General features: G+C 42.2%; 1 protein-coding gene across 1 annotated transcript in view; it reads left to right on the top strand.

Annotated features, from left to right (window-relative positions):
• The window catches only part of DRC11 (dynein regulatory complex subunit 11), a 247,671-nt gene that overhangs the window by 157,158 nt on the left and 66,983 nt on the right, over positions 1 to 23,530 (top strand). The window contains exon 7 of the mRNA XM_073577592.1: positions 18,096 to 18,180. Within this exon, the coding sequence (XP_073433693.1) occupies positions 18,096 to 18,180 (85 nt within the window). The remainder of the gene's footprint in view (positions 1 to 18,095; positions 18,181 to 23,530) is intronic.

Raw genomic sequence — 23,530 nt, 5'->3', positions numbered from 1 at the left:
TTTCAGTGTTTCTATTGTAATAAATTTGCAAAAATTTCTACATTTCTGTTTTTTTCAGTCAAAATGGGGTGCAGAGTGTACACATTAATGAGAAAAAAATGAACTTTTTTGAATTCACCAAATGGCTGCAATGAAACAAAGAGTGAAAAATTTAAAGGGGTCTGAATACTTTCCATTCCCACTGTACATCAATAGCAGAGGGAGGACAGCATTTAGGAGGATGGACAGGTGCCACTGCAGTGACGCCCATCAGACTGGACTTGCATACCTTGCTGGAGCACTTCATTAGGTGTTTTGGGGGATATACAGGAAAGTCAGGACATAATATACAACTTTCTGGAATGTAGCACAGGCGCTGAGAGAGGTGGTGGTATTGGTTCATGCATAAAAAAAACTACTGACGTGTGCTCTTTAAAGGTTTTAAAAGAATGCGTTTTAGGCAAAATTCTATTTGGTTGAAATATTCCAGACATTTTTCCCAATCTATGTGATCCCTAATCTGTGTCATTGTGAATCAGGCTACATTATTACAATCCCTATAAATTGGTATATGATAGAGTTCAAGTAATCGTATACACAATCAAATCATTCACCTCTTTCCATGTATTGTCTTCACAGATGTTAGTTTTATGTTACCATCTTAATTACATAAATATAACCAAATGCTGCACTATTCACTTCTTAACAAGCAACTTACAAAAAGAGTGACCCCAGTATCCCCCCTGACGACATTGTAAGAATATGGGAATGTGAAATTAGCAAGAATAATGCTGACTATTGTTTTGCGTATTGTATCTCTTCATAGGGATCGAGACAGTGAAACATTACAGCTACGATGATGTGATTAGAAAATAGTCTCTATGGGGAGACATTTACCCTGTGTGTATGGGAACCTTGTCACTTTAAATTTTTTCTTTGATTTGTCTAATGATCAACTAATAGTTAAGACGGATATTCAGACTCAGGCTGTAATCCCATTAGGGTTTATGTATCAGTAGTGTCATTTGTATGACACACATAATCTATGAGTCGTGGTGTCTACTATTGAGTTATGAAAATGTCACCCAACACTTTGTAAACTTGGCACAACTTGAACCACCAACAGCCGAGGAGATCATTAGGCTCTCAGACATCTACGTCAGAGGCTCGGAGCAGATTCCACCATAGCTGACAAGAAAGATATGTTATTTTTACTGTCAAAACAATGGACTCAGCTAGCTAACAAACCCCATTATGAGTCAACGTGGTCCATTGGGCACCAATGGTGTCCATCATAGAATATTGTGGCTTTTTACCATAACTCAAGTGTAAACGTAGTCTTAAAGGGAATCTGTCAACAGGTTTTTGCCACGTAATCTAACAGAATCATGATTTACAGGCAGAGACCCTCATTGCAGTGATGTATCACATACTGGGCTGCTTAGTGTACTTTAGATAAAATCACTGTCTTATCAGCAGGTGATTTTCATTAGAGGACTAGTAAATCTGCTGCCCAGTAGTCAAACATATTCATGATCTCTGCATAACCCCGCTCCCAACACTGATTGGCAGCTTTGTGCCAGTGTATACAGAAAGCAGTCAATCAGTGGAGTGGGCGGGGTTATGCCATTTTTCCCTGCACATGACAGCTGTCATGTGCCTCTAACAGCTGCTGGTGGATTCAATATCCACCTGCAGCTGTTAACTAGTTGATTTCTGCTGTCAATCACTGACAGCGGCATGTAACATGTGCTGGACAGAAGCATGTCACAAGACCTGACCATCAGTGCCCCTGTCACATGATTGCGGGCAGCCGATGGATTGTCATGACAGCCAGGGGTCTGCAGAAGACCCACATGCCTGTCACTGTGAATCTCCTATGAACGCCGGCCTGTGACCAGTGGTCATAGATCATGTTTTCTGCTTCACATAGCAGGTATGAAGCCCTGCTATGTGCAGCACAGGCGAATGGATGGTCGCAGCTTCAAGTCTCTTAAAGGGGACTATTGAAGCAAGATGGAAGTAAAAAAAAAAAAAAAGTTTCAAAAAATATTTAAAATGCCACGAAAATTCAAATCACAAATGCCTCATTCAAAATAAAACAATACAAAACACATATTTGGCTTCACTGCATTTAGAAATGTCTGATCTATCAAAATATAAAGTAAATTAATAAGGTTGGTAAACAGCATAATGAGTAAAAATAGCAACGCCAGAATCACGTTTGTGTTGCCCGCCGCACCATTGCAATAAAATACAATAACAGGAGATCAAAACATTGTATCTACTTCAAAATGGCATCAATAAAAATGTTAGCTCGGCACACAAATAATAATCCCTCACCCAAACGCAGATCACAATAAATGGAGACGCGACAGGACTCGGAAAATGACAACAGAAGCAATTTTTTTTCTTACAAACTTCAAATTTGTTTTTCACCACTTAAAGAAAAAATAAACTTAACATCTTTGCTATCATAATGACCAGGGGAATCATATTGCCAGGTCAGTTTTATGCGAAACACAATTGTGGAGTTGCACTTTTTTGCAATTTCACCAGACTTGGAATTTTTTTCCTGTTTTCCAGTATGCTCTATGGTAAAATCAATGTGTCATTCAAAAGTGCAACTCATTCTGAAAAAACCAAGCTCTCACAAGGCTATATTGACGGAAAAATAAAGAAAGTAATAAATCAACAGTCATTTATAGCCTGTTTAGACAGGCTGACTGCACTTATGATGCTCAGAGAACAATCAGTATGGATTGTTTTATGCATTTAGCCTGCCATTATTCTCTGCATAAGATGTGTGAAAAACCTGCAAAATGCACGTTCTTCTAAAGTAATGATCCTTTAACCCCTTCACTACCAAGGGTGGTTTGCACGTTAACTACCGGGCCAATTTTTACAATTCTGACCACTGTACCTTTATGAGGTCATAACTCTGGAACGCTTTCATGGATCCTGGTGATTCTGACATTGTTTTCTCGTGACATATTGTACTTCATGTTAGTGGTAAAATTGCATTCAAATAACTTGCGTTTATTTGTGAAAAAAACGGAAATTTGGCGAAAATTTTGAAAATTTCGCAATTTTCCAACTTTGAATTTTTATGCCCTTAAATCACAGCGATACGGCACACAAAAAACTTAATACATAACATTTCCCACATGTTTACTTTACATCAGCACAATTTTGCAACCAAAATTTTTTTTTGCTAGGAAGTTATAAGGGTTAAAAATTGACCAGCGATTTCTCATTTTTGCAACACCATTTTATTTTTAGGGACCACTTCACATTTGAAGCCACTTTGAGGGGTCTATATGATAGAAAATACCCAAAAGTGACACCATTCTAAAAACTGCACCCCTCAAGGTGCTTAAAACCACATTCAAGAAGTTTATTAACCCTTTAGGTGCGTCACAGGAATTTTTTGAATATTAAAAAAAAAATGAACATTTAACTTTTTTTCACAAAAAAAATACTTCAGGTTCAATTTTCTTTATTTTACCAAGGGTAACAGGAGAAATTGGACTGCAAAAGTTATTGTGCAATTTGTCCTGACTACGCTGATACCTGATATGTGGGGGGGAACCACTGTTTCGGCGCATGGCAGAGCTCAGAATGGAAGGAGCGCCGTTTGACTTTTTCAATGCAAAATTGGCTGGAATTCAGATCGGACGCCATGTCACGTTTGGCGAGCCCCTGATGTACCTAAACAGTGGAAACCCCCCCAAGTGACCCCATTTTGGAAACTAGACCCCCCAAGGAACTTATCTAGATATGTGGTGAGAACTTTGAACCCACAAGGGCTTCACAGAAGTTTATAACGTACAGCGGTACAATTAAAAAATCATATTTTTTCCACAAAAATGATCTTTTCACCCACAATTTTTATTTTTCCAAGGGTAACAGGACCCTAAAAGTTATTGTGCAATTTGTCCTGAGTACGCTGATACCCCATATGTGGGTGTAAATGACTATTTGGGCGCATAGCAGAGCTCGGAAGGGAAGCAGCGCCATTTGACGTTTTTGGCTAGAATTGAGATCGGACACCATGTCGCGATTGGAAAACCCCTGATGTACCAAAACAGTGGAAACCCCCCACAAATGACACCATTTTGGAATCTAGACCCCCCAAGGAACTTATCTAGATGTGTGGTGAGAACTTTGAACCCCCAAGGGCTTCACAGAAGTTTATAACGTACAGCAGTACAATTAAAAAATCATATTTTTTCCACAAAAATGATCTTTTCACCCTCAATTCTTATTTTTCCAAAAGTAACAGGACCCTAAAAGATATTGTGCAATTTATCCTGAGTACGCTGATACCCCACATGTGGGTGTAAACCACTATTTGGGCGTATGGCAGAGCTCGGAAGGGAAGCAGCGCCATTTGACGTTTTTGGCTGGAATTGAGATCGGACACCATGTCGCATTAGGAAAGCCCCTGATGTACCAAAACAGTAGAAACCCCCCACAAATGACACCATTTTGGAAACTAGACCCCCCAAGGAACTTATCTAGATGTGTGGTGAGCACTTTGAACCCCCCAGTGCTTCACTGAAGTTTATAACGTCCGGGCGTGAAAATAAAAAAATCGTATTTTTTCCACAAACATGATCTTTTAGTCCCCATTTTATTATTTTCCCAAGGGTAACAGGAGAAATTGGACCCCAAAAGTTGTTGTCCAATTTGTCCTGAGTACGCTGATACCTCATATGTGGGAGAAAACTACTGTATGGGCACACGTCGGGGCTCGGAAGGGAAGTAGTGACGTTTTGGAATGCAGACTTTGATGGAATGGTCTGCGGGTGTCATGTTGCGTTTGGAGAGCCCCTGATGTACCTAAACAGTGGAAACCCCCCACAAGTGACCCCATTTTGGAAACTAGACCCCCTAATGAACTTATCTAGATGTGTGGTGAGCACTTTGAACCCCCCAGTGCTTCACAGAAGTTTATAACGACCGGGCGTGAAAATAAAAATATCGTATTTTTTTCCACAAACATGATCTTTTAGTCCCCATTTTTTTATTTTCCCAAGGGTAACAGGAGAAATTGGACCCCAAAAGTTGTTGTCCAATTTGTCCTGAGTACGCTGATACCTCATATGTGGGAGAAAACTACTGTATGGGCACACGTCGGGGCTCGGAAGGGAAGTAGTGACGTTTTGGAATGCAGACTTTGATGGAATGGTCTGCGGGTGTCATGTTGCGTTTGGAGAGCCCCTGATGTACCTAAACAGTGGAAACCCCCCACAAGTGACCCCATTTTGGAAACTAGACCCCCTAATGAACTTATCTAGATGTGTGGTGAGCACTTTGAACCCCCCAGTGCTTCACAGAAGTTTATAACGACCGGGCGTGAAAATAAAAATATCGTATTTTTTCAACAAACATCATCTTTTAGTCCCCATTTTTTTTATTTTCCCAAGGGTAACAGGAGAAATTGGACCCCAAAAGTTGTTGTCCAATTTGTCCTGAGTACGCTGATATCTCATATGTGGGAGAAAACTACTGTATGGGCACACATCGGGGCTCGGAAGGGAAGTAGTGACGTTTTGGAATGCAGACTTTGATGGATTGGTATGCGGGTGTCATGTGCGTTTGGAGAGCCCCTGATGTACCTAAACTATTGAAACTCCCCACAAGTGACCCCATTTTGGAAACTAGACCCCCCACGGAGCTTATCTAGATGTGTGGAGAGCACTTTGAACCCCCAAGTGCTTCACAGAAGTTTATAACGCCTGGGCGTGAAAATAAAAAAAACATTTTTTTTCGCAAAATTATATTTTTGCCCCCAATTTTTTATTTTCCTAAGGGTAACAGGAGAAATTGGACCCCAAAAGTTGTTTTGTAATTTGTCCTGAGTAGGCTGATACCCTACATGTGGGGGTAAAACACTGTTTGGGCACATGGCAGAGCTTGGAAGGGAAGGAGCACCATTTGACTTTTTCAACGCAGAATTGGCTGGAATTGAGATCAGACGCCATGTTGCCTTTGGAGAGCACCTGATGTGCCCAAACAGTGGAAACCCCCAATTATAACTCCAACCCTAACCTCAACACACCCCTAACCCTAATCTGAGCCCTAGCCCTAACCCTATCCCTAACCCTAACCCTAGCCCTAACCCTAGCCCTAACCCTAGCCCTAACCCTAGCCCTAACCCTAGCCTTAACCCTAGCCCTAACACTAGCCCTAACCCTAACCCTAGCCCTAACCCTACCCTAACCCTAACCCTAGCGGGAAAATGGAAATAAATACATTTTCTTTTAGTTTTATTATTTTTCCCTAACTAAAGGGGTGATAACGGGGGGTTTGATTTACGATTTATGGCGGTTTTTATGTTTGGCGGAGGTCGCACGCTAAAAGACGCTTTTTATTGTAAAAATAGTTTTTGCATCACCACATATTGTGAGCTATAATTTTTCCATATTTTGACCCACCGAGTCATGTGAGGTCTTATTTTTTGCGGGACGAGTTGTCGTTTTTATTGGTACCATTTTCGGGCATGTGACATTTTTTGATCGCTTTTTATTCCGATTTTTGGGATGCAGAATGAACAAAAACCAGCTTTTCATGAATTTCTTTTGGGGGGTGCGTTTACACCGTTCCGCGTGCGGTAAAATTGATAAAGCGTTTTTATTCTTTGGGTCAGTACGGTTACAGCGATACCTCATTTAGGTAGTTTTTTTTATGTTTTGTCGGTTTTTTGCAATGAAAACAATTTTATATAAAAAATAATTATTTTTGTATCGCTTTATTCTGCAAGCTATAACTTTTTTATTTTTTTGCGGATGATGCTGTATGGTGGCTCGTTTTTTGCGGGACAAGATGACGTTTTCAGCGGTACCATGGATATTTATATGCGTCTTTTTGATCGCGCGTTATTGCACTTTTTGTTCGGTGGTATGATAATAAATCATTATTTTTTGCTTCGTTTTTTATTTTTATTTTTTAAGGGGTTCGCTAAAGGGGTTAACTAATGGGACAGTTTTATAGGGCAGGTCGTTACGGACGCGGCGATACCAAATATGTGTACTTTTATTGTTTTGTTTTTTTTTATTTTCAAAAAATGGATTTATTGGGGAATATTTTTTTTTTTTTTAACCAATTTATTTAGCGATTTTTTTTAAATTATTTTTAACACTTTTTTTTTTTTTTTTTACACTTTATTACCTTGTCCCAGGTGGGACATCACTGTCCTGTGACAGATCGCTGATCTGTCACATCACAGATCACTGTGACAGATCAGCGATCTGTCACAGGCACTGCTGCAGACTTCCTCATGCCTGCGCTTTGCAGGCACTGAGGAAGCCAGCTTCCTCAGGCCCCCGTCGCCATCTTGGATTCGGGGGCCTGGAGGAAGGGAGTCCCCCGCAGCAGCGCTGCACATTGCGCTGCCGTGGGGGGCTCAGGGAAGCACGGAGGGAGCCCCCTCCCTGCCGATGCTTCCCTTTAACCCCCGGTACACCGCGATCGCGTTTGATCGCGGTGTGCAAGGGGTTAACGTGTCGGGGGCGGTCCGTGACCGCCCCTGACACATTGTGCCGGGTGTCAGCTATGATAATTAGCTGACACTCGGCCGCGATCAGCGGCGCTCACCACGTGGGCGCCGCTGATCGCGATGACGTAATATTCCGTCCATGGTAATTAGGTCCATGGTCACATGGACGGAATATTACGTCAATTGTAGGTAAGGGGTTAACCTTGCTTAAAAACACATCATTCTTGGCAGGATACAGGACATGTGCTACCGAGAACAATGGCAGCTGTAGCCCACACAATTATTTATTCATTTATTTTATTCATTTTATATAGCGCCATTAATTCCACAGCGCTTTACAGACATTATTGGCACTGTGCCCGATGGGGCTCACAATCTAGAATCCCTATCAGTATGTCTTTGGAATGTGGGAGGAAACCGGAGAACCCGGAGGAAACCCACGCAAACACGGGGAGAACATACAAACTCCTTGCAGATGTTGTCCTTGGTGGGATTTGAACCCATGACCCCTGCGCTGCAAGGCTGCAGCGCTAACCACTTTGATCCACTTCTGATTTCTCTGTGTGCATCATAAGCGATGTCGGTCCATCTTGTTCTGCCGCGAACAAGGGCAGCCTTTGCACGTAGTCGATCCATTATTGATCGTAAGCATGGTCAATCTGTCCAAGTAGGTTATTAAACATCCATCAATCAGCTTCTATGTACTGTAGATACTTGGTGGTCATTTACAGCTGTAGCCCCCCTATTTTTAAAAGACAATAAAGGCATCAGAAATTGAAGAATAGACATGACAATACTTTGCGTCTTATTGTATCAAAAATCGTTTTTTTTTGCCACAGGAAAGATGTATATCTTTGTACCGTGTTAGCCAGTAGATAGAAAAATATTCAGAATTGAGAGTCCTCAGTGGTTGATACCTTTTAATGTCTAACTGAAAAAATGGTAAAAGTCTATGTTAGTCTATGTATGATGAAGAGACCTGAGTAGTCTCGAAAGCTTGCAATGTGTTACCATCTTTTCAGTTAGCCATTAAAAGGTATCAACTACTGAGGACTCTCAATTCTGAATATTTTTTTTTGCCATTTACTTTTGGATAATATTTGTGGTTTTCACCTAAGATTGATTTATGGCTTTATATATTAGTTTTAGCAAACATTTTGTCCTGTAGCATGATTGGATGTCTTCCATCTTATCACATTGACCTAGAAGTACACATTTCGCATAATACAATGTCTGCCGTGTACCTGCAGTTGTGCAGCAGAATCAATAGAACACAATGTAGGAAACTCCTGGCAGATAAGAGATCTGTGGGAGAGGAATGTTAAGGTTGCCTCTACACAGAAGGTGATGATAGGGCAGGCAATAAATAATGGTTCTGTCTTTGTCCTTTGCTTTCCTCGCAAAGCAGATGGGCTGCAGCAGATCAGCAGGCCATGTTATGTCAGACCCTGCTATTAGTAAGGAGATGCCGGTGAATGAAGAAAAGGTCTTGTATGCTCTCTCTTTCCATCTATACTAATACAAGGTCATTTCCCACCATTAATAAAGGATCCCTGCCAAGAGCTGCTTAGCAGTCACAACATAAAGATCCATCATTGGAGACCTGGATGTCAAATCTGTACCTTTCTCGATGACCTACTGAAGCCTAACTATACCACCCAGAAGGATTCTCCTCTGACACTTTAAGTCGTGTCATTTTATCTTAGTCAACATATAGGATGTACAGCACTATCATTAGAATACTATTAAATCCATATGCAGCAAAATGATCTGGTGTGTAGTGATCTCTAAAGGAATTGCCACCCAATATACGCTCCTCAACATTGAAGTTGCAATACCAAGAAGGAAAAGATGTGGCGTTATGGAAGTCACAGGATTGATAAACATGGTAATGATCTGCAAATAGTAAAAAAAATGGAAAGAAAATTTTAAAATTACCGTATCATGATTTACACTCACTGGCCACTTTATTAGGTACACCATGCTAGTAACGGGTTGGACCCCCTTTTGCCTTCAGAACTGCCTCAATTCTTCGTGGCAGAGATTCAACAAGGTGCTGGAAGCATTCCTCAGAGATTTTGGACCATATTGACATGATGGCATCACACAGTTGGCGCAGATTTGTCGGCTGCACATCCCTGATGCGAATCTCCCGTTCCACCACATCCCAAAGATGCTCTATTGGATTGAGATCTGGTGACTGAGGAGGCCATTTGAGTACAGTGAACTCATTGTCATGTTCAAGAAACCAATCTGAGATGATTCGAGCTTTATGACATGGCGCATTATCCTGCTGAAAGTAGCCATCAGATGCCTGTTCTTAGCTGAGAGGAGTGGTACCCAGTGTGGTCTTCTGCTGCTGTAGCCCATCTGCCTCAAAGTTCGACGCACTGTGCGTTCAGAGATGCTCTTCTGGCCACCTTGGTTGTAACGGGTGGCAATTTGAGTCACTGTTGCCTTTCTATCAGCTCGAACCAGTATGCCCATTCTCCTCTGACCTCTGGCATCAACAAGGCATTTCCGGCCACAGAACTGCCGCTCACTGGATTTTTTTTCTTTTTCGGACCATTCTCTGTAAACCCTAGAGATGGTTGTGCGTGAAAATCCCAGTAGATCAGCAGTTTCTGAAATACTCAGACCAGCCCTTCTGGCACCAACAATCTTGCCACGTTCAAAGGCACTCAAATCACCTTTCTTCCCCATACTGATGCTCGGTTTGAACTGCAGGAGATTGTCTTGACCATGTCTACATGCCTAAATGCACTGAGTTGCCGCCATGTGATTGGCTGATTAGAAATTAAGTCTTAACACACAGTTGGACAGGTGTACCTAATAAAGTGGCCAGTGAGTGTATTCAGTATTGAGTATAAGCAGTACGCACAGGAATACCCATATTTACAGCCTTGGCTGCTATCAATGAGGTTATTAGTGGTTGTCTGAGGAACGTTATGCCACAATGAATGCGCTTGAGCAAATCATTAAGATCCGCTGCTGGCAGCTCCCTTTGCAGTTCCCGACTATTGATGCCCAGATGTACTTGATGGTAGACAAGTCCGGAGACGCTGCAGGCCATGGTAGTACATTTAAGCCACACAGGCTGCTCACTGTAGCACTAATTTCACCACCAAATAAATGTAACACCGAGCGGTTAGTGCACCTGGAATAAAGGCTAGAGGAGTTCAACTGCTGTACATTATACCACCCCACACCATCATCTCAGGAGTAGCACAAGTGTGACATTCCCTCATGAAGACCCCTGTGGGGCATTGTCTACGTGGTCACCAGATCAATATTCAGCTGTCATTGCATCCTAGACAAAAGCAGAAGTCATCGCTGAAGAGGATAAACATACATTCCAGCCTCCATCGCTGTCTTGCTCTGCATCATGATAGCATTTGAGAGCGATGGCGTGAGGTCAATGGAACGTCTGTCTCATAACCCAATGTCATGTAATCTCCTGATGGTTTGTGTAGATAATGTTTTCCACCTTATGTGATGTCTAATTGGTATGTGATGTCTAATTTCACTTGCAGCAGAAAATCAATAAATTGTGGAACCAATGGTGTAGCTATTTCTCCCAAGTACCCTAAGAGCCATTTTTCAACATGGCAATGCCAGGCCAGATGTTACACGTGCTACTTTGAGCAGCCTGCGTAGCCTAAATGAGCTACCAGGGGCTACAACGTCTCCAGACTTATCTCCCATCAAGCACATATAGGACGTCACTGTTTGGCAATTAGAAAGGGAGCTGCCAGCAGCGGATCTTAATGATTTGTGTGGATTCAACGAGGTAGAACATTCCTCAGACAGCTAATTTTAACCTCAGTGATAGCAGCCAAGATGTGTAAGTGCTGGGATTTCTGCGCATGTCAATCACACTCGATACTGATATTGAGATATCTGAATTATTTTGTTTCAATATTTATTCTTCATTTTTATATAATTTAAAAAAAGTAAAATTAAAATGTCTTTCTATCCTGTGATTTCCATAACTCAACGTCTTTTCTTTCTTTTTGTTGCAATTTTAATGTTGAGGAGTGGGAGTAACCAGAATTTTGGCAAAATTAACTGCACAATGGTGCACAATGGGGAAGATCTAGCAAAATTAGGGCATGTAAGAATTGTAGTAAATGCACGTGGCAACCAATAAGATTCCAGATTTCATTTACAGAAGGTTAGAAAATTAAGAATGCAAAGTAATTGATTACTTAGAGCAACTCCTCCACTTGTTATGCCACATCTCTTTCATTGTCATTGCTACAGAGAGTAAGCATTTTCTTATACATGACTACAACACAAATTCTTTCTAGAAAATAAATTGTTATTTTGTCATGTCTTTTAATTACACCTAGAAATTTGTTAATTGGGTGATATATTCAGTGTTTTAAAGCTGCATCTATTATTCTGTTCTGTTATATGTGACTTTTAGCTTTCCAAAAAAATTGATTTACTTTTCACCCTAAACAAGTGCATCCTTAAGGCCCCGTTACATTTAGCAATGCACCAGGGATCCCGACCATGACATGACCCGGTCAGGATCGCTGGTGCATCGCTAAATGGTCGCTAGTGAGCTGCCAAACAGGCAGATCTCACTAGCGATGCAGCAGCGGTCGGTGGTCGTACTCACCTGTCAGATGCGGCGAGGGTGACCGTCTTCCACCCGCGTCCATGGCTCGCTCGTCGGCGCCAGCAGGAAGCAGATGACGAGAAATGGACCAGACCAATCTTGCGCGATCAGCGATAGCCAGCAGGGGAGCCGGTTGGAGGTGAGTATCACATGTAGCAATATCGCTAGTGATATCGCTGCTGCGTCACAAAATTGGTGACTCTTTAGTGATATCGCTAGTGATATCGCTATATGTAAAGGGCCCTTAATACTTAAAAAGGTAATTGGTATGTAAATATTCATTTATGTAAGGAGTTGGAAATTAATCATATTAATGCATCATATAGTAGTTAGAAATTATGAAAAACAGTGGGAAAAACATTTACCAGAAAATATACTGTCCGAGAGCCTGTCAAAAAGACACTCTTGATTATTTCTTCATATAGGGTCCTTATGAATACATGTCATAGGCACCAGGAGCATTTTTGAAAGATATACTGAATAGGTGAATAGAATCCACAATAAATACGTGACACACTAGAGTTTATTACAGGTCCACGTCTATCCTGCAGTAAAATTGTCATGTAAAGGCTAAATATAATAAAATTATTATTATTATTATTTATTGTTATAGCGCCATTTATTCCATGGCGCTTTACATGTAAGGAGGGGTATACATAAAAGCAAGTACAATAATCTTAAACAATACAAGTCATAACTGGTACAGGAGGAGAGAGGACCCTGCCCACGAGGGCTCACAATCTACAAGGGATTGGTGAGAATACAGTAGGCGAGGGTAGAGCTGGTCGTGCAGCGGTTTGGTCGATCGGTGGTTACTGCAGGTTGTAGGCTTGTCGGAAGAGGTGGGTCTTCAGGCTCTTTTTGAAGGTTTCAATGGTAGGTGAGAGTCTGACATGTTGTGGTAGAGAGTTCCAGAGTAGGGGTGATGCACGAGAGAAATCTTGTATGCGATTGTGGGAAGAGGAGATAAGAGGGGAGTGGAGAAGGAGATCTTGTGAGGATCGGAGGTTGCGTGTGGGAAAGTACCGGGAGACGAGGTCACAGATGTATGGAGGAGACAGGTTGTGGATGGCTTTGTATGTCATGGTTAGGGTTTTGTACTGGAGTCTCTGGGCAATGGGGAGCCAGTGAAGGGATTGACAGAGGGGAGAAGCTGGGGAATAGCGGGGGGACAGGTGGATTAGTCGGGCAGCAGAGTTTAGAATAGATTGGAGGGGTGCGAGAGTGTTAGAGGGGAGGCCACAGAGCAGGAGGTTGCAGTAGTCAAGGCGAGAGATGATGAGGGCATGGACTAGGGTTTTTGCAGATTCTTGGGTGAGGAATGAACGGATTCGTGAAATATTTTTGAGTTGAAGTCGGCAGGAAGTGGAAAGGGCTTGGATATGTGGTTTGAAGGAGAGATCAGCGTCAAGGATTACTCCGAGACAGCGAGCTTGTGGGACTGGGGAGAGTGGGCAGTCATTTACTGTAACTGATAGGTTCGTAGGGGGGGCCACGTGAGATGGGGGAAAGATGATGAATTCTGTTTTGTCCATGTTGAGTTTCAGAAATCTAGCGGAGAAGAAGGATGAAATAGTGGACAGACATTGAGGGATTCTGGTTAGTAGGGAGGTGATATCTGGCCCAGAGATGTAGATCTGTGTGTCATCAGCGTAGAGGTGATACTGAAAGCCATGAGATTCTATGAGCTGTCCCAGGCCAAAGGTGTAAATAGAGAACAGCAGGGGCCCAAGGACTGAACCTTGTGGGACTCCGACAGATAGGGGGCGAGGTGAGGAGGTGGTGTGTGAGTGGGAGACGCTGAATGTCCGGTCTGTTAGGTATGATGAGATCCAGGATAGGGCCAAGTCTGTGATGCCGAGGGATGAGAGGGTCTGTAATAATAGGGAATGGCCCACTGTGTCAAAGGCAGCCGACAGGTCCAGGAGGAGGAGGACAGAGTAGTGTCGCTTGCTCTTGGCGGTTAAGAGGTCATTGGTGACCTTAGTAAGGGCAGTTTCAGTGGAGTGGTGTGACTGGAAGCCAGATTGTAAGCGGTCGAAGAGGGAGCAAGAAGAGAGATGGGAGGACAGTTCAAGGTAGACGTGTTGTTCCAGTAGCTTGGAGGCGTAGGGGAGAAGTGATATAGGGCGATAGCTAGATACAGAGGATGGGTCAAGAGAGGGCTTTTTGAGGATAGGTGTGATGGAGGCATGTTTAAAGCTTGAGGGGAAAACACCAGTTGTTAGTGATAGGTTGAAGAGATGGGTTAGGGTTGGGATGAAGACTGTGGTGAGGTTTGGTATGAAGTGGGATGGGATCGGGTCGAGTGCACAGGTGGTGAGATGTGATCTTGAGAGTAGAGTGGAGAGTCGATCTTCTGTAATGGTAGAGAAGTTGGTTTTGAAGGTGGAGGGCTGGGAAGTCGGGGGGAAGGGCTCTGGGGGTTGTTGACCAAAACTGTCTCTGTTGTTATCAATCTTCTGCTTGAAAAATGAGGCAAAGTCTTCAGCTGAGATGAGTGGGGAGGGAGGAGGTGCTGGGGGACGGAGGAGAGAATTGAAGGTGTTGAATAACTGTTTAGGGTTGTGAGACAGGGAGGATATGAGAGATAAGAAGTAGGTTTGTTTAGCTGTGGCGAGTGTGGTCTTGAAAGTAGTGAGGGACTGTTTGAATGCGATGAAGTGCTCATTGGAGTGGGATCTTTTCCATCTGCGCTCAGCAGCCCTGGAAGCTTGCCTCAGCTCTTTGGTCAGGCTGGTGTGCCAGGGCTGTCTGTTAATTTTGCGAGTTTTGGTATGTGTAAGTGGGGCAGCGGATTCCAAAGCTACAGCTATTGTGGTGTTATATAGAGCGGCAGCGTCATCCGCATTGTGTAAGGAACTTATATCTGTAAGAGGGAGGAGGGATTCAGAGAATGAGTGTAGGTCAAGGTGTTTAAGATTCCTGCGAGGGTGTGAAAGTTTGTGGGGTGGGGATTGTAGACATGGAGTGAAGAGGGAAGAGAATGTGAGAAGGTTGTGGTCAGAGAGAGGAAGAGGTGAGTTAGAGAGGTTAGATAGGGAGCAGAGGCGGGTGAAGATGAGGTCCAGTGTGTGGCCATCTTTGTGGGTGGCTGTAGAAGACCATTGAGTGAGGCCGAAGGAGGAAGTGAGAGATAGGAGTTTAGTGGCAGCTGAGAGGGAAGTGTCAATGGGGATGTTGAAGTCACCCATGATGATAGTAGGGATGTCCGTGGAAAGGAAATGAAGTAACCAGGTGGTGAAGTGGTCAAAGAAGGTGGTGGCTGGCCCTGGGGGGCGGTAGATGACAGCCAGTTGGAGGTTGGAGGGGGAGTAGATGCGCACAGAGTGCACCTCAAAAGAAGGGAGGGTAACAGAGGGTGGCAGTGGGATTGGGGTGAAGGAGCAGGTATCTGACAGGAGAAAACCAACTCCTCTGCCATGTTTGCTGCTGGGGCGGGGGGTGTGAGAAAGGTGGAAGCCGCCATACGAAAGTGCAGCAGGAGAGGCTGTGTCTGAAGGGGTGAGCCAGGTTTCGGTGATGGCGAGGAAGGAAAGTTTGGTAGTAACAAAAAGATCATGGATGTAGGAAAGCTTGTTGCAGACAGAGCGAGCGTTCCACAGAGCTCCTGTTAGTGGGACTGGGGAAGCGGGGGCTGGATGAATGGGTATAAGGTTGGAGAGGTTACAGAAGGTTGTGATAGCGCGTGGATGGGAGGTAGAAATGACTGTGGGAATGTGGTGAGGAGGACCGGGATTTGGAGAGATATCACCAGCAGTGAGAAGGAGCAGAGAAAGTGTTAGCAGGTGGGAGCAGGAGAGGGAATGAGGGGGCTGTCTGTGTTTGGAGACAGATGATTGTATGTTAAGGAACAGTTTTGAGACGGAGGTGAGGTGGATGGGGAGGATTGATGAAGAGATGAACAGTTCCTTACTAGGAGTAGGGATTAGGGGAATTAGCAGAAAGTGAAGGATTATAGGGGTGAAAGTGAAAACAAACAGAAACATTGTTTACAGTGACTGTGCACAGTTCCCTTCAGTTCCCTTCTGGTTCAATTCTGGTTTTCATTCTTAAATTAATCTTCACACTTCTAGAACACACTTATAGCAATCACACTGCAGACTGAAGTCTATGCAGACTTGAGCTATGCAATATATGTACAACTAAGTGCAGTCAGGTGTGAAGCAGAGAGGAGTGGTTTCTGCTCTTCTTGGTCACACAATTAAGAGTGGACCAGATGCATATGATCAAGCCAGAGTAAACAATGTCAAAAATAACACTGGGGTAAGCTGGGGTTAGCTGAAAGGCATACCATGTGAATGCTAGGTGCAGAGGCAAGTCTATGTGCAAAGCTGGGTGATGCACTGTGTGCCCTTCATAGACAGACAGCAGGAGAGCAGGAGAGCTGGGTGGATGGACATACCATGTGAATGCTAGGTGCAGAGGCAAGTCTATGTGCAAAGTTGGGTGATGCACTGTGTGCCCTTCATAGACAGACAGCAGGAGAGCTGGGTGGATGGACATACCATGTGAATGCTAGGTGCAGAGGCAAGTCTATGTGCAAAGCTGGGTGATGCACTGTGTGCCCTTCATAGACAGACAGCAGGAGAGCAGGAGAGCTGGGTGGATGGACATACCATGTGAATGCTAGGTGCAGAGGCAAGTCTATGTGCAAAGCTGGGTGATGCACTGTGTGCCCTTCATAGAATAAAATAAAGTTATGTCCAAAAGTTTTGAGACTAGCATAAATTTTGGTTTTCAGAAAGTTTCCACCATTGACCCAAATGGTCTGAAGGAGGTTTCAACAGAAAAAATAACTTTACTCAGTCCTCTGCAGTCCAATCCATGTACTTCTTACAAAGTTATTTTCTCTGATGAAGACCCCTTCAGAATGTTTGGGACATTTAGAATGATTATCCAGAGAAGAAACGGTGAGCGCTGCCATGAGCCCTGTGTCATGCCAACATTAGAGCATCCTGAGACCATTCATGGGTGAGATTGATTGTTCTTCCAGGTGAGTGGGCTCACTCACAATTTTGCCTGAGTACACTGCCATGAATAAAGAATGTCATCTAACGTTTCCCAATGATCAAGGAGCAATTTGGTGATTAACAATACTTTGTCCAGCATGATTAAGTCCCATGTCAGAAAGCAAAACTGATGCCTAAGTGGCTCGGTGAACAAAACATTGAAATTTTGAGTACATGGCCAGGAAACTCCCCCTATCTAATCCCATTGAGAACCTCTGGTCAATTCTCAAGAAGTGTGTGCAGAAAGAAAAACAAAAAAATTGTAATAAACTCCAATCACTGATTAGACAAGAATGGGATGTCATCTGTCAGATTTTGAGCTGATATCCAGCCTCCAGAAGTACTGATAAATAAGGGACAATGCTGTAAACATTAAGTTTTGCATAAACTCGATGTATTAATAAAAGTTTAAAAACGTATGAAATGCTGATAATTGTACTTCAGTAACCATGGAATCATCTGGCTAAAAGATCGAAAAACACTGAAGCAGCGAACCATGTGAAAACCAACATTTGTGTCAGTCTCAAAACTTTTGGCCAAGACTGTACATCAAAAGATTTTTCTGTTCTCTGGTCCCAGCAGGCTTTATATGCCAGTCTCTGTGCATCCTGACTTCCTGATAAAGTGTTCTGGCCCATTTCACAACTACAGCTAACCAAAGGCTGTAATAGTCGTGGGACAGAGTGCAACGTGCGAACTTAGCTGCACGTTAGAATGTGTTAATTATACAAAGATTATTTGTAGAGATGTAAATTGTAAAAAATATTATATATATACACAAGTATATATATATATATATATACAGTATATATATATATTATATAAAAACGTTTGATTTGTACTATTAGTATTTGTAAAAGGAAGATATGGTGAACTTCTCTGGATATTGCTGATTAACTAAAGGGCTATTAGAATCAATTATTCCAGGAATGTAAATGTACATGTACTCAAAATGTACGTTCAATTATTACAGGCATGCCACCGGAAAATTCCCTGATTTCCCAGATGAAGAAGACGGTGGATCGAAGGCGATCTTTGCTCAGAAGACTCCAGAAGAGGTATCACAACTAAATATCCTGACATCTTATATGTCCAGTAATTGTGTCTTGGCCACTAATTCAGATATTATTCTTCCATCAGTTCAAGGCTGGAGGAGGCACCGGTCAGGGACAAAAGTCTGTTCATAAGAGAATGATGCCTTTTACCTTATCCCAGCTGTCAGCTGTCACTTTGAATCTCCGAACAATAAAAGATTGAAAATGAAGCCAGACGTAATGTAACATTTTCATCTCTGGCTGCTGTTGCCATTCCTTTTTTTTTTTTAGTTTTATCCCTGTCACTGGATCTGCAGCCTGGTGGAATAGGATCCTAATCTCCCCAGTACATGTTGGTGCCCAGCTTCTGCCGAAGCTTTGTACTTTGGCTCCTGCCTTTGATCCCTGGAGCGATAACAAGTATTAAATGTTAGCACATGACACCGAATATCCCTGGAGAGCGGGGCCTTAGTCTACCAAGTCCAACTCTTGCTACTATATAAGGGTCCGTTCACATAACGCCAAGAGCTTTCATGGAAAATTCAGATTCTTTCCAGATTTCGATATCTTTATTAAATAAATTGGAAAAATTCTGGCAGATGTTATGTGTCAGTTCTCAAGGCCAATAAAAAGGACTATCATGTTCCAAAACACCCATGTTAAGCAGCACGCTAATAACAACTTGTCTGAGTCCTGCTGTCGATGTAGTCTTTCTTGACAGTCTGGAGGATGTGAACGTAATAGTGGCAGCACAGAAAGTAGGATCGGATACAGCCTGAGCAGAAATAAGGTTTTACCTTCTGCCAAAGACTAAAAATTTGCAGCATGCACGTTCCAGATCAGATCATCATGACCCAAGGCACTAAAATGCCAAGGGTGGGGTAAAAATTGAAACTTTTATCACATGAGTAATATAGCAAGGAACATAAAATGAACATGTGCAGGTCTTGGAAAAGTGTTATAGATGAGTGTTATGTTATTTAAAGCCTTTGGCTTCAAAAGTTTTGCCAAGTCCCAAAAATTCTGCCCCAGCCATCAATACACACAAACTACCATAAGTAAAAAATGTATACTCACCTGTATACTCCCTCTGTACCAGAGCAATGTTCCCGTTTCTCCATGCTGGTCTATTGGTTACCTGACTGCTGTGGTCACAAATTGCATACCTTATGTGACCGCTGCAACCACTCACTGATCTCAGCCATATACGGCATGAGGACACCGAGGATAGTGATTGGCTGGCAGTGACGAGCAAATCTTTTGACAATAATATTTGATTTGCAGTGAATCGATTCACCATAAATCAAAAGTACTGCAGTATATCCAATTGCCCCCAAATCTGGTGTATATGTGATTGAATTGCAGCAGCACTATAACCACCACTGCCAGCTATGTGACGCTTCCTGGCCCAGGCTCACCGACTCAATGACTCTCCTATCAAATAAATCTATATTATGCTCTATTCCTCACACAGTATCCTTATTCACCTCTATGCTGTCACACACTGTCTGTTCAGTTTATTCCTTTTTTTATGGTTTTCTCTCTATCTCTATTGATGAGCTGTGACGTCCGATCACTATCCAGATTCACTACAAAAATTCCTTCTACTGCTTTTACAAAGATTATGATAGTCCCGTCTGATTGGCTGTGCTATGCCATGGGATGTGATATCTAAAATACATTATGGGAAAGCCATATATCCACATTATGTGATTTTTCTCTGGCTGATGTAACCTTCTGCAATGTGTAAAATGTTGGCGACCATTTATAATAATTTGCATATTGCCCAAATTAACTGACTTCTGCAATTCCTAAAAATTCAACATTTGAATCAAATAAGATATAAGTATGTCAACTCTATTGACTGCAGCCATCACTTGGGATATACGGTTGTGTAGCCATTGCATCTAGGTAAAACAGAAGATCAGCAGGGATAGACAGGGATTTCATGGTGAAACAGCAAAGAGCATTAAAAGTGTAGCCATAAAGCTGCATGTGATGTTAATTCCCCATCTAATTCCTCCATACATGAAAAGTTTTGGATGATCCGTTCAGTGGACTAAGAATTTGTAGGAAACAATTTTTACATCAGGACTCTGAATAGTATTCAGCTAATCACCTGAACATCATATTCAGTCTTCATCCAACTACATGATCCAAAGTGCATGGAGCTAAAACCATATTACTTAGGCCCTGTTCACATCTAGATTGTCATAGATTCCGTCATATTAAGCAGAAAGAAGAGGACAGATTGCAGCACTATTTCCCCGTCAACACAACTACCATAACCAAAACCAACAGTCCCTAATAATGGTCTGTGAGGTCTACTGACATTGGAATAATGACATTCCATCTCCAGTTTTGAGAACCTCAAACAAGTATTAACATGCATTGGTGCTGGAAAGTTTGTGAACTCTTCAGAATTTCCCATATTTCTAAATTAATTTGACCTAAAACTACATCAGATTTTCATGCAAGTTCTAAAATTAGAAAAAGAGAATCAAATTAAACAAAATATTAAACTTTATCATTTTATTATTGAGGAGAATTATCCAATATCACATACCTGTGTGGTAAAAAAATATTTGAACATTTGCTTTCAGTTTGTGGTGTGATCCCTTTTCCAGCAATAACTGCAAGTAAAAATTTCGGTAATTGTTGATTAGTCCTGCCCATCAGCTTGAACAAATTTTAGCCTATTCCTCCATGTAAAACAGCTTCAATTCTGTTATGTTGGTGGGTCCAGGGGTGGACACTGACAGCCCCTGTGCAAGAATTGTGTCTGGACCCCCCTCATTTTATGGCAACAAAGCTACATATACAGCTCTGGCAAAAAATTAAGAAACCACTGCAAAGTTTTCTAAAAATCACTATCTCTACATGTCTGAAAGAAAAATATTCAGAATTGAGAGTCCTCGTTGGTTGATACCTTTTAATCGCTAACTTAAAAGATGGTAACAAATTGCAAGCTTTTGAGACTACTCAGATCTCTTCATCAGGCTAGATTAATACAACATCTGAAGAATTACATATTTATCCACAAGGCAGCACAAAAGGTATCAACCACTGAGGACTTTCAATTCTGAATATTTTTCTGTCTACTGGCTAACACGGTACAAAGCTATATATCTTTCCTGTACATGTCTGACAGCCATTCCATTCCAGTGTCAGTTGAATTCCAACCAAAGTAAACCTCATTCTACTTAATGTGCTTCTGATTAGGTGATCACCTGAACCAAATCTTATTTAATGTGGGAAAGTATAAAAAACACTGCTGTGGTCTTCACATTCCTCTTGCAATAGGACAATCTGGATGGCCGAACAAGTGCTAGAAATAGCCCAAAATTAATTTGAATGAACAATTAACTTTTAACCATTTCAAAGGAGTTGAAAAGAAAAGTCATGAGTGAGGAAAAGAAGGGCTCACTTCTGGCTTTACTAGCAGAGGGATACAGTGAGCGTGTGAGCGTCATGTTGCCTCCATCCTTAAAATTTCGAAGATGGCAGTCCATTAAAACAAGGTCAAGCAGAAGACATTGGGGACAATAAAGCCACAGACCGGCAGAGGATGAAAGCAACTCTCCAATGACCTAGCTGACAGTCATCTTATTTGAATGTCACTCAGCAACCGCAGGATGACATCAAGTGACCTACAAAAAGAATGGCAAATTGAAGCTGGGGTGAAGTGCACGGCAAGAACAGTTCATAAAAGGCTCCTAGAGGCAAGCCTCAAGTCACGCAAAGCTAGAAAAAAGCCTTTCATCAATGAGAAGCAAAGGAGAACCAGGCTGAAGTTTGCCAAAGACCATAAGGATTGGACCATAGAGGACTGGAGTAAGGTAATCTTCTCTGATGAGTCTAATTTTCCACTTTGCCCAACACCTGGTCATCTAATGGTTAGACGGAGACCTGGAGAGGCATACAAGCCACAGCCTCTTGCACCCACTGTGAAATTTGGTGGAGGATCGGTGATGATTTGGGGATGCTTCAGCAAGGCTGGAATTAGGCAGGTTAATCTTTGTGAAGGACGTATGAATCATGCCGCATACAAGGTTATCCTTGAAAAACACTTTCTTCTTTCTGCTCAGGCAATGTTCCCCAACTCTGTGGGCTGGTTTTTACAGCAGGACAATGCCCCATGCCACACAGCTAGGTCAATCAATGTGTGGATGAAGGACCACCACATCAAGTCCCCGTCATGGCCAGCCCAATCTCCAGACCTGAACCCCATTGAAAACCTCTGGAATGTAATCAAGAGGAAGATCGATAGTCACAAGCCATCAAACAAAGAAGAACTGCTTAAATTTTTGTACCAGGAGTTGCATATGGTCACCCAAAAGCAGTGTGAAAGACTGGTGGAAAGCATGCCAAGACGCATGTAACCTGTGATTAAACATCATGGTTATTCCACAAAAAATTGATTTCTGAACTCTTCCTGAGTTAAAAAATGTGTATTGTAGTTTCTAAATGAATAAGAACTTGTTTTCTTTGTATTATTTGAGGTCTGAAGCACTGTTTTCTATTATTTTGTTGATTTCTCATTTGCTGCAAATAAATACAACATTTTTGGCTTTAAATTTCAGAGACATGTTGTCAGTAGTTTTTAGAATAAAACAACAATGTACATTTTACTCAAAAAATATACCTATGAAGAGAAAAATCAGAGTATCTGAAAATTTTGCAGTGGTCTCTTAATTTTTGCCAGAGCTGTATATATATATATATATATATATATATATATATATTATATAAAGCACAAAGTGGGTGTGTATGTATGTGTGTGAGTGTATGTCCGGGATTGGCATCCGCACCTCGCAGTTACAGCCACAAAATTTGGCACAGTCACACGTCTGGACCCGGAGAGCGTCATAGGCTATGTTGTGAGGCAAAATTTTAACCCCGCGCCTTCCAATTCACCAAACAATTTTGCCCCTATCTGCATAATGGGGAAAAAGTGTGTGTGTATCAAGCCCTGCTCCTCATTATGATGTCATAATGGTTGCCATGGCGACACTGATGTCATCATAGGTTGCAAGCCCCGCCCCTCATTATGATGTCATAATGGTTGCCATGGCGATGCTAATGTCATAATAGGTTGCAATGGCGAAGATGCTGTCACAATGGTTGCCATGATGATGATGTCTTAATAGGTTGCAATGGTGACGGTTATGTCATAACGGTTGCCATGGTGATGATGATGTCATAATGGGTATATGGGCACAGGACTATGGGATGGAGGATGTGTGATGGGTGTATGGGCACTGGACTATGGGATGGAGGATATGTATGACTGGTATATGTGCACGGGACTATGGGATGGCGGATATATTTATGGACACTGGACTATGGGATGGAGGATATGTATGATGGGTAT

The sequence above is a fragment of the Dendrobates tinctorius genome, unplaced genomic scaffold (genome assembly GCF_039654945.1).
Source record: "Dendrobates tinctorius isolate UK_male_01 unplaced genomic scaffold, ASM3965494v1 ptg000056l, whole genome shotgun sequence".
Classification (NCBI taxonomy): Eukaryota; Metazoa; Chordata; class Amphibia; order Anura; family Dendrobatidae; genus Dendrobates; species Dendrobates tinctorius.
The sequence above is the reverse complement of the archived record's forward strand: the minus strand, read 5'-3'. Positions and strand labels throughout refer to the sequence as shown.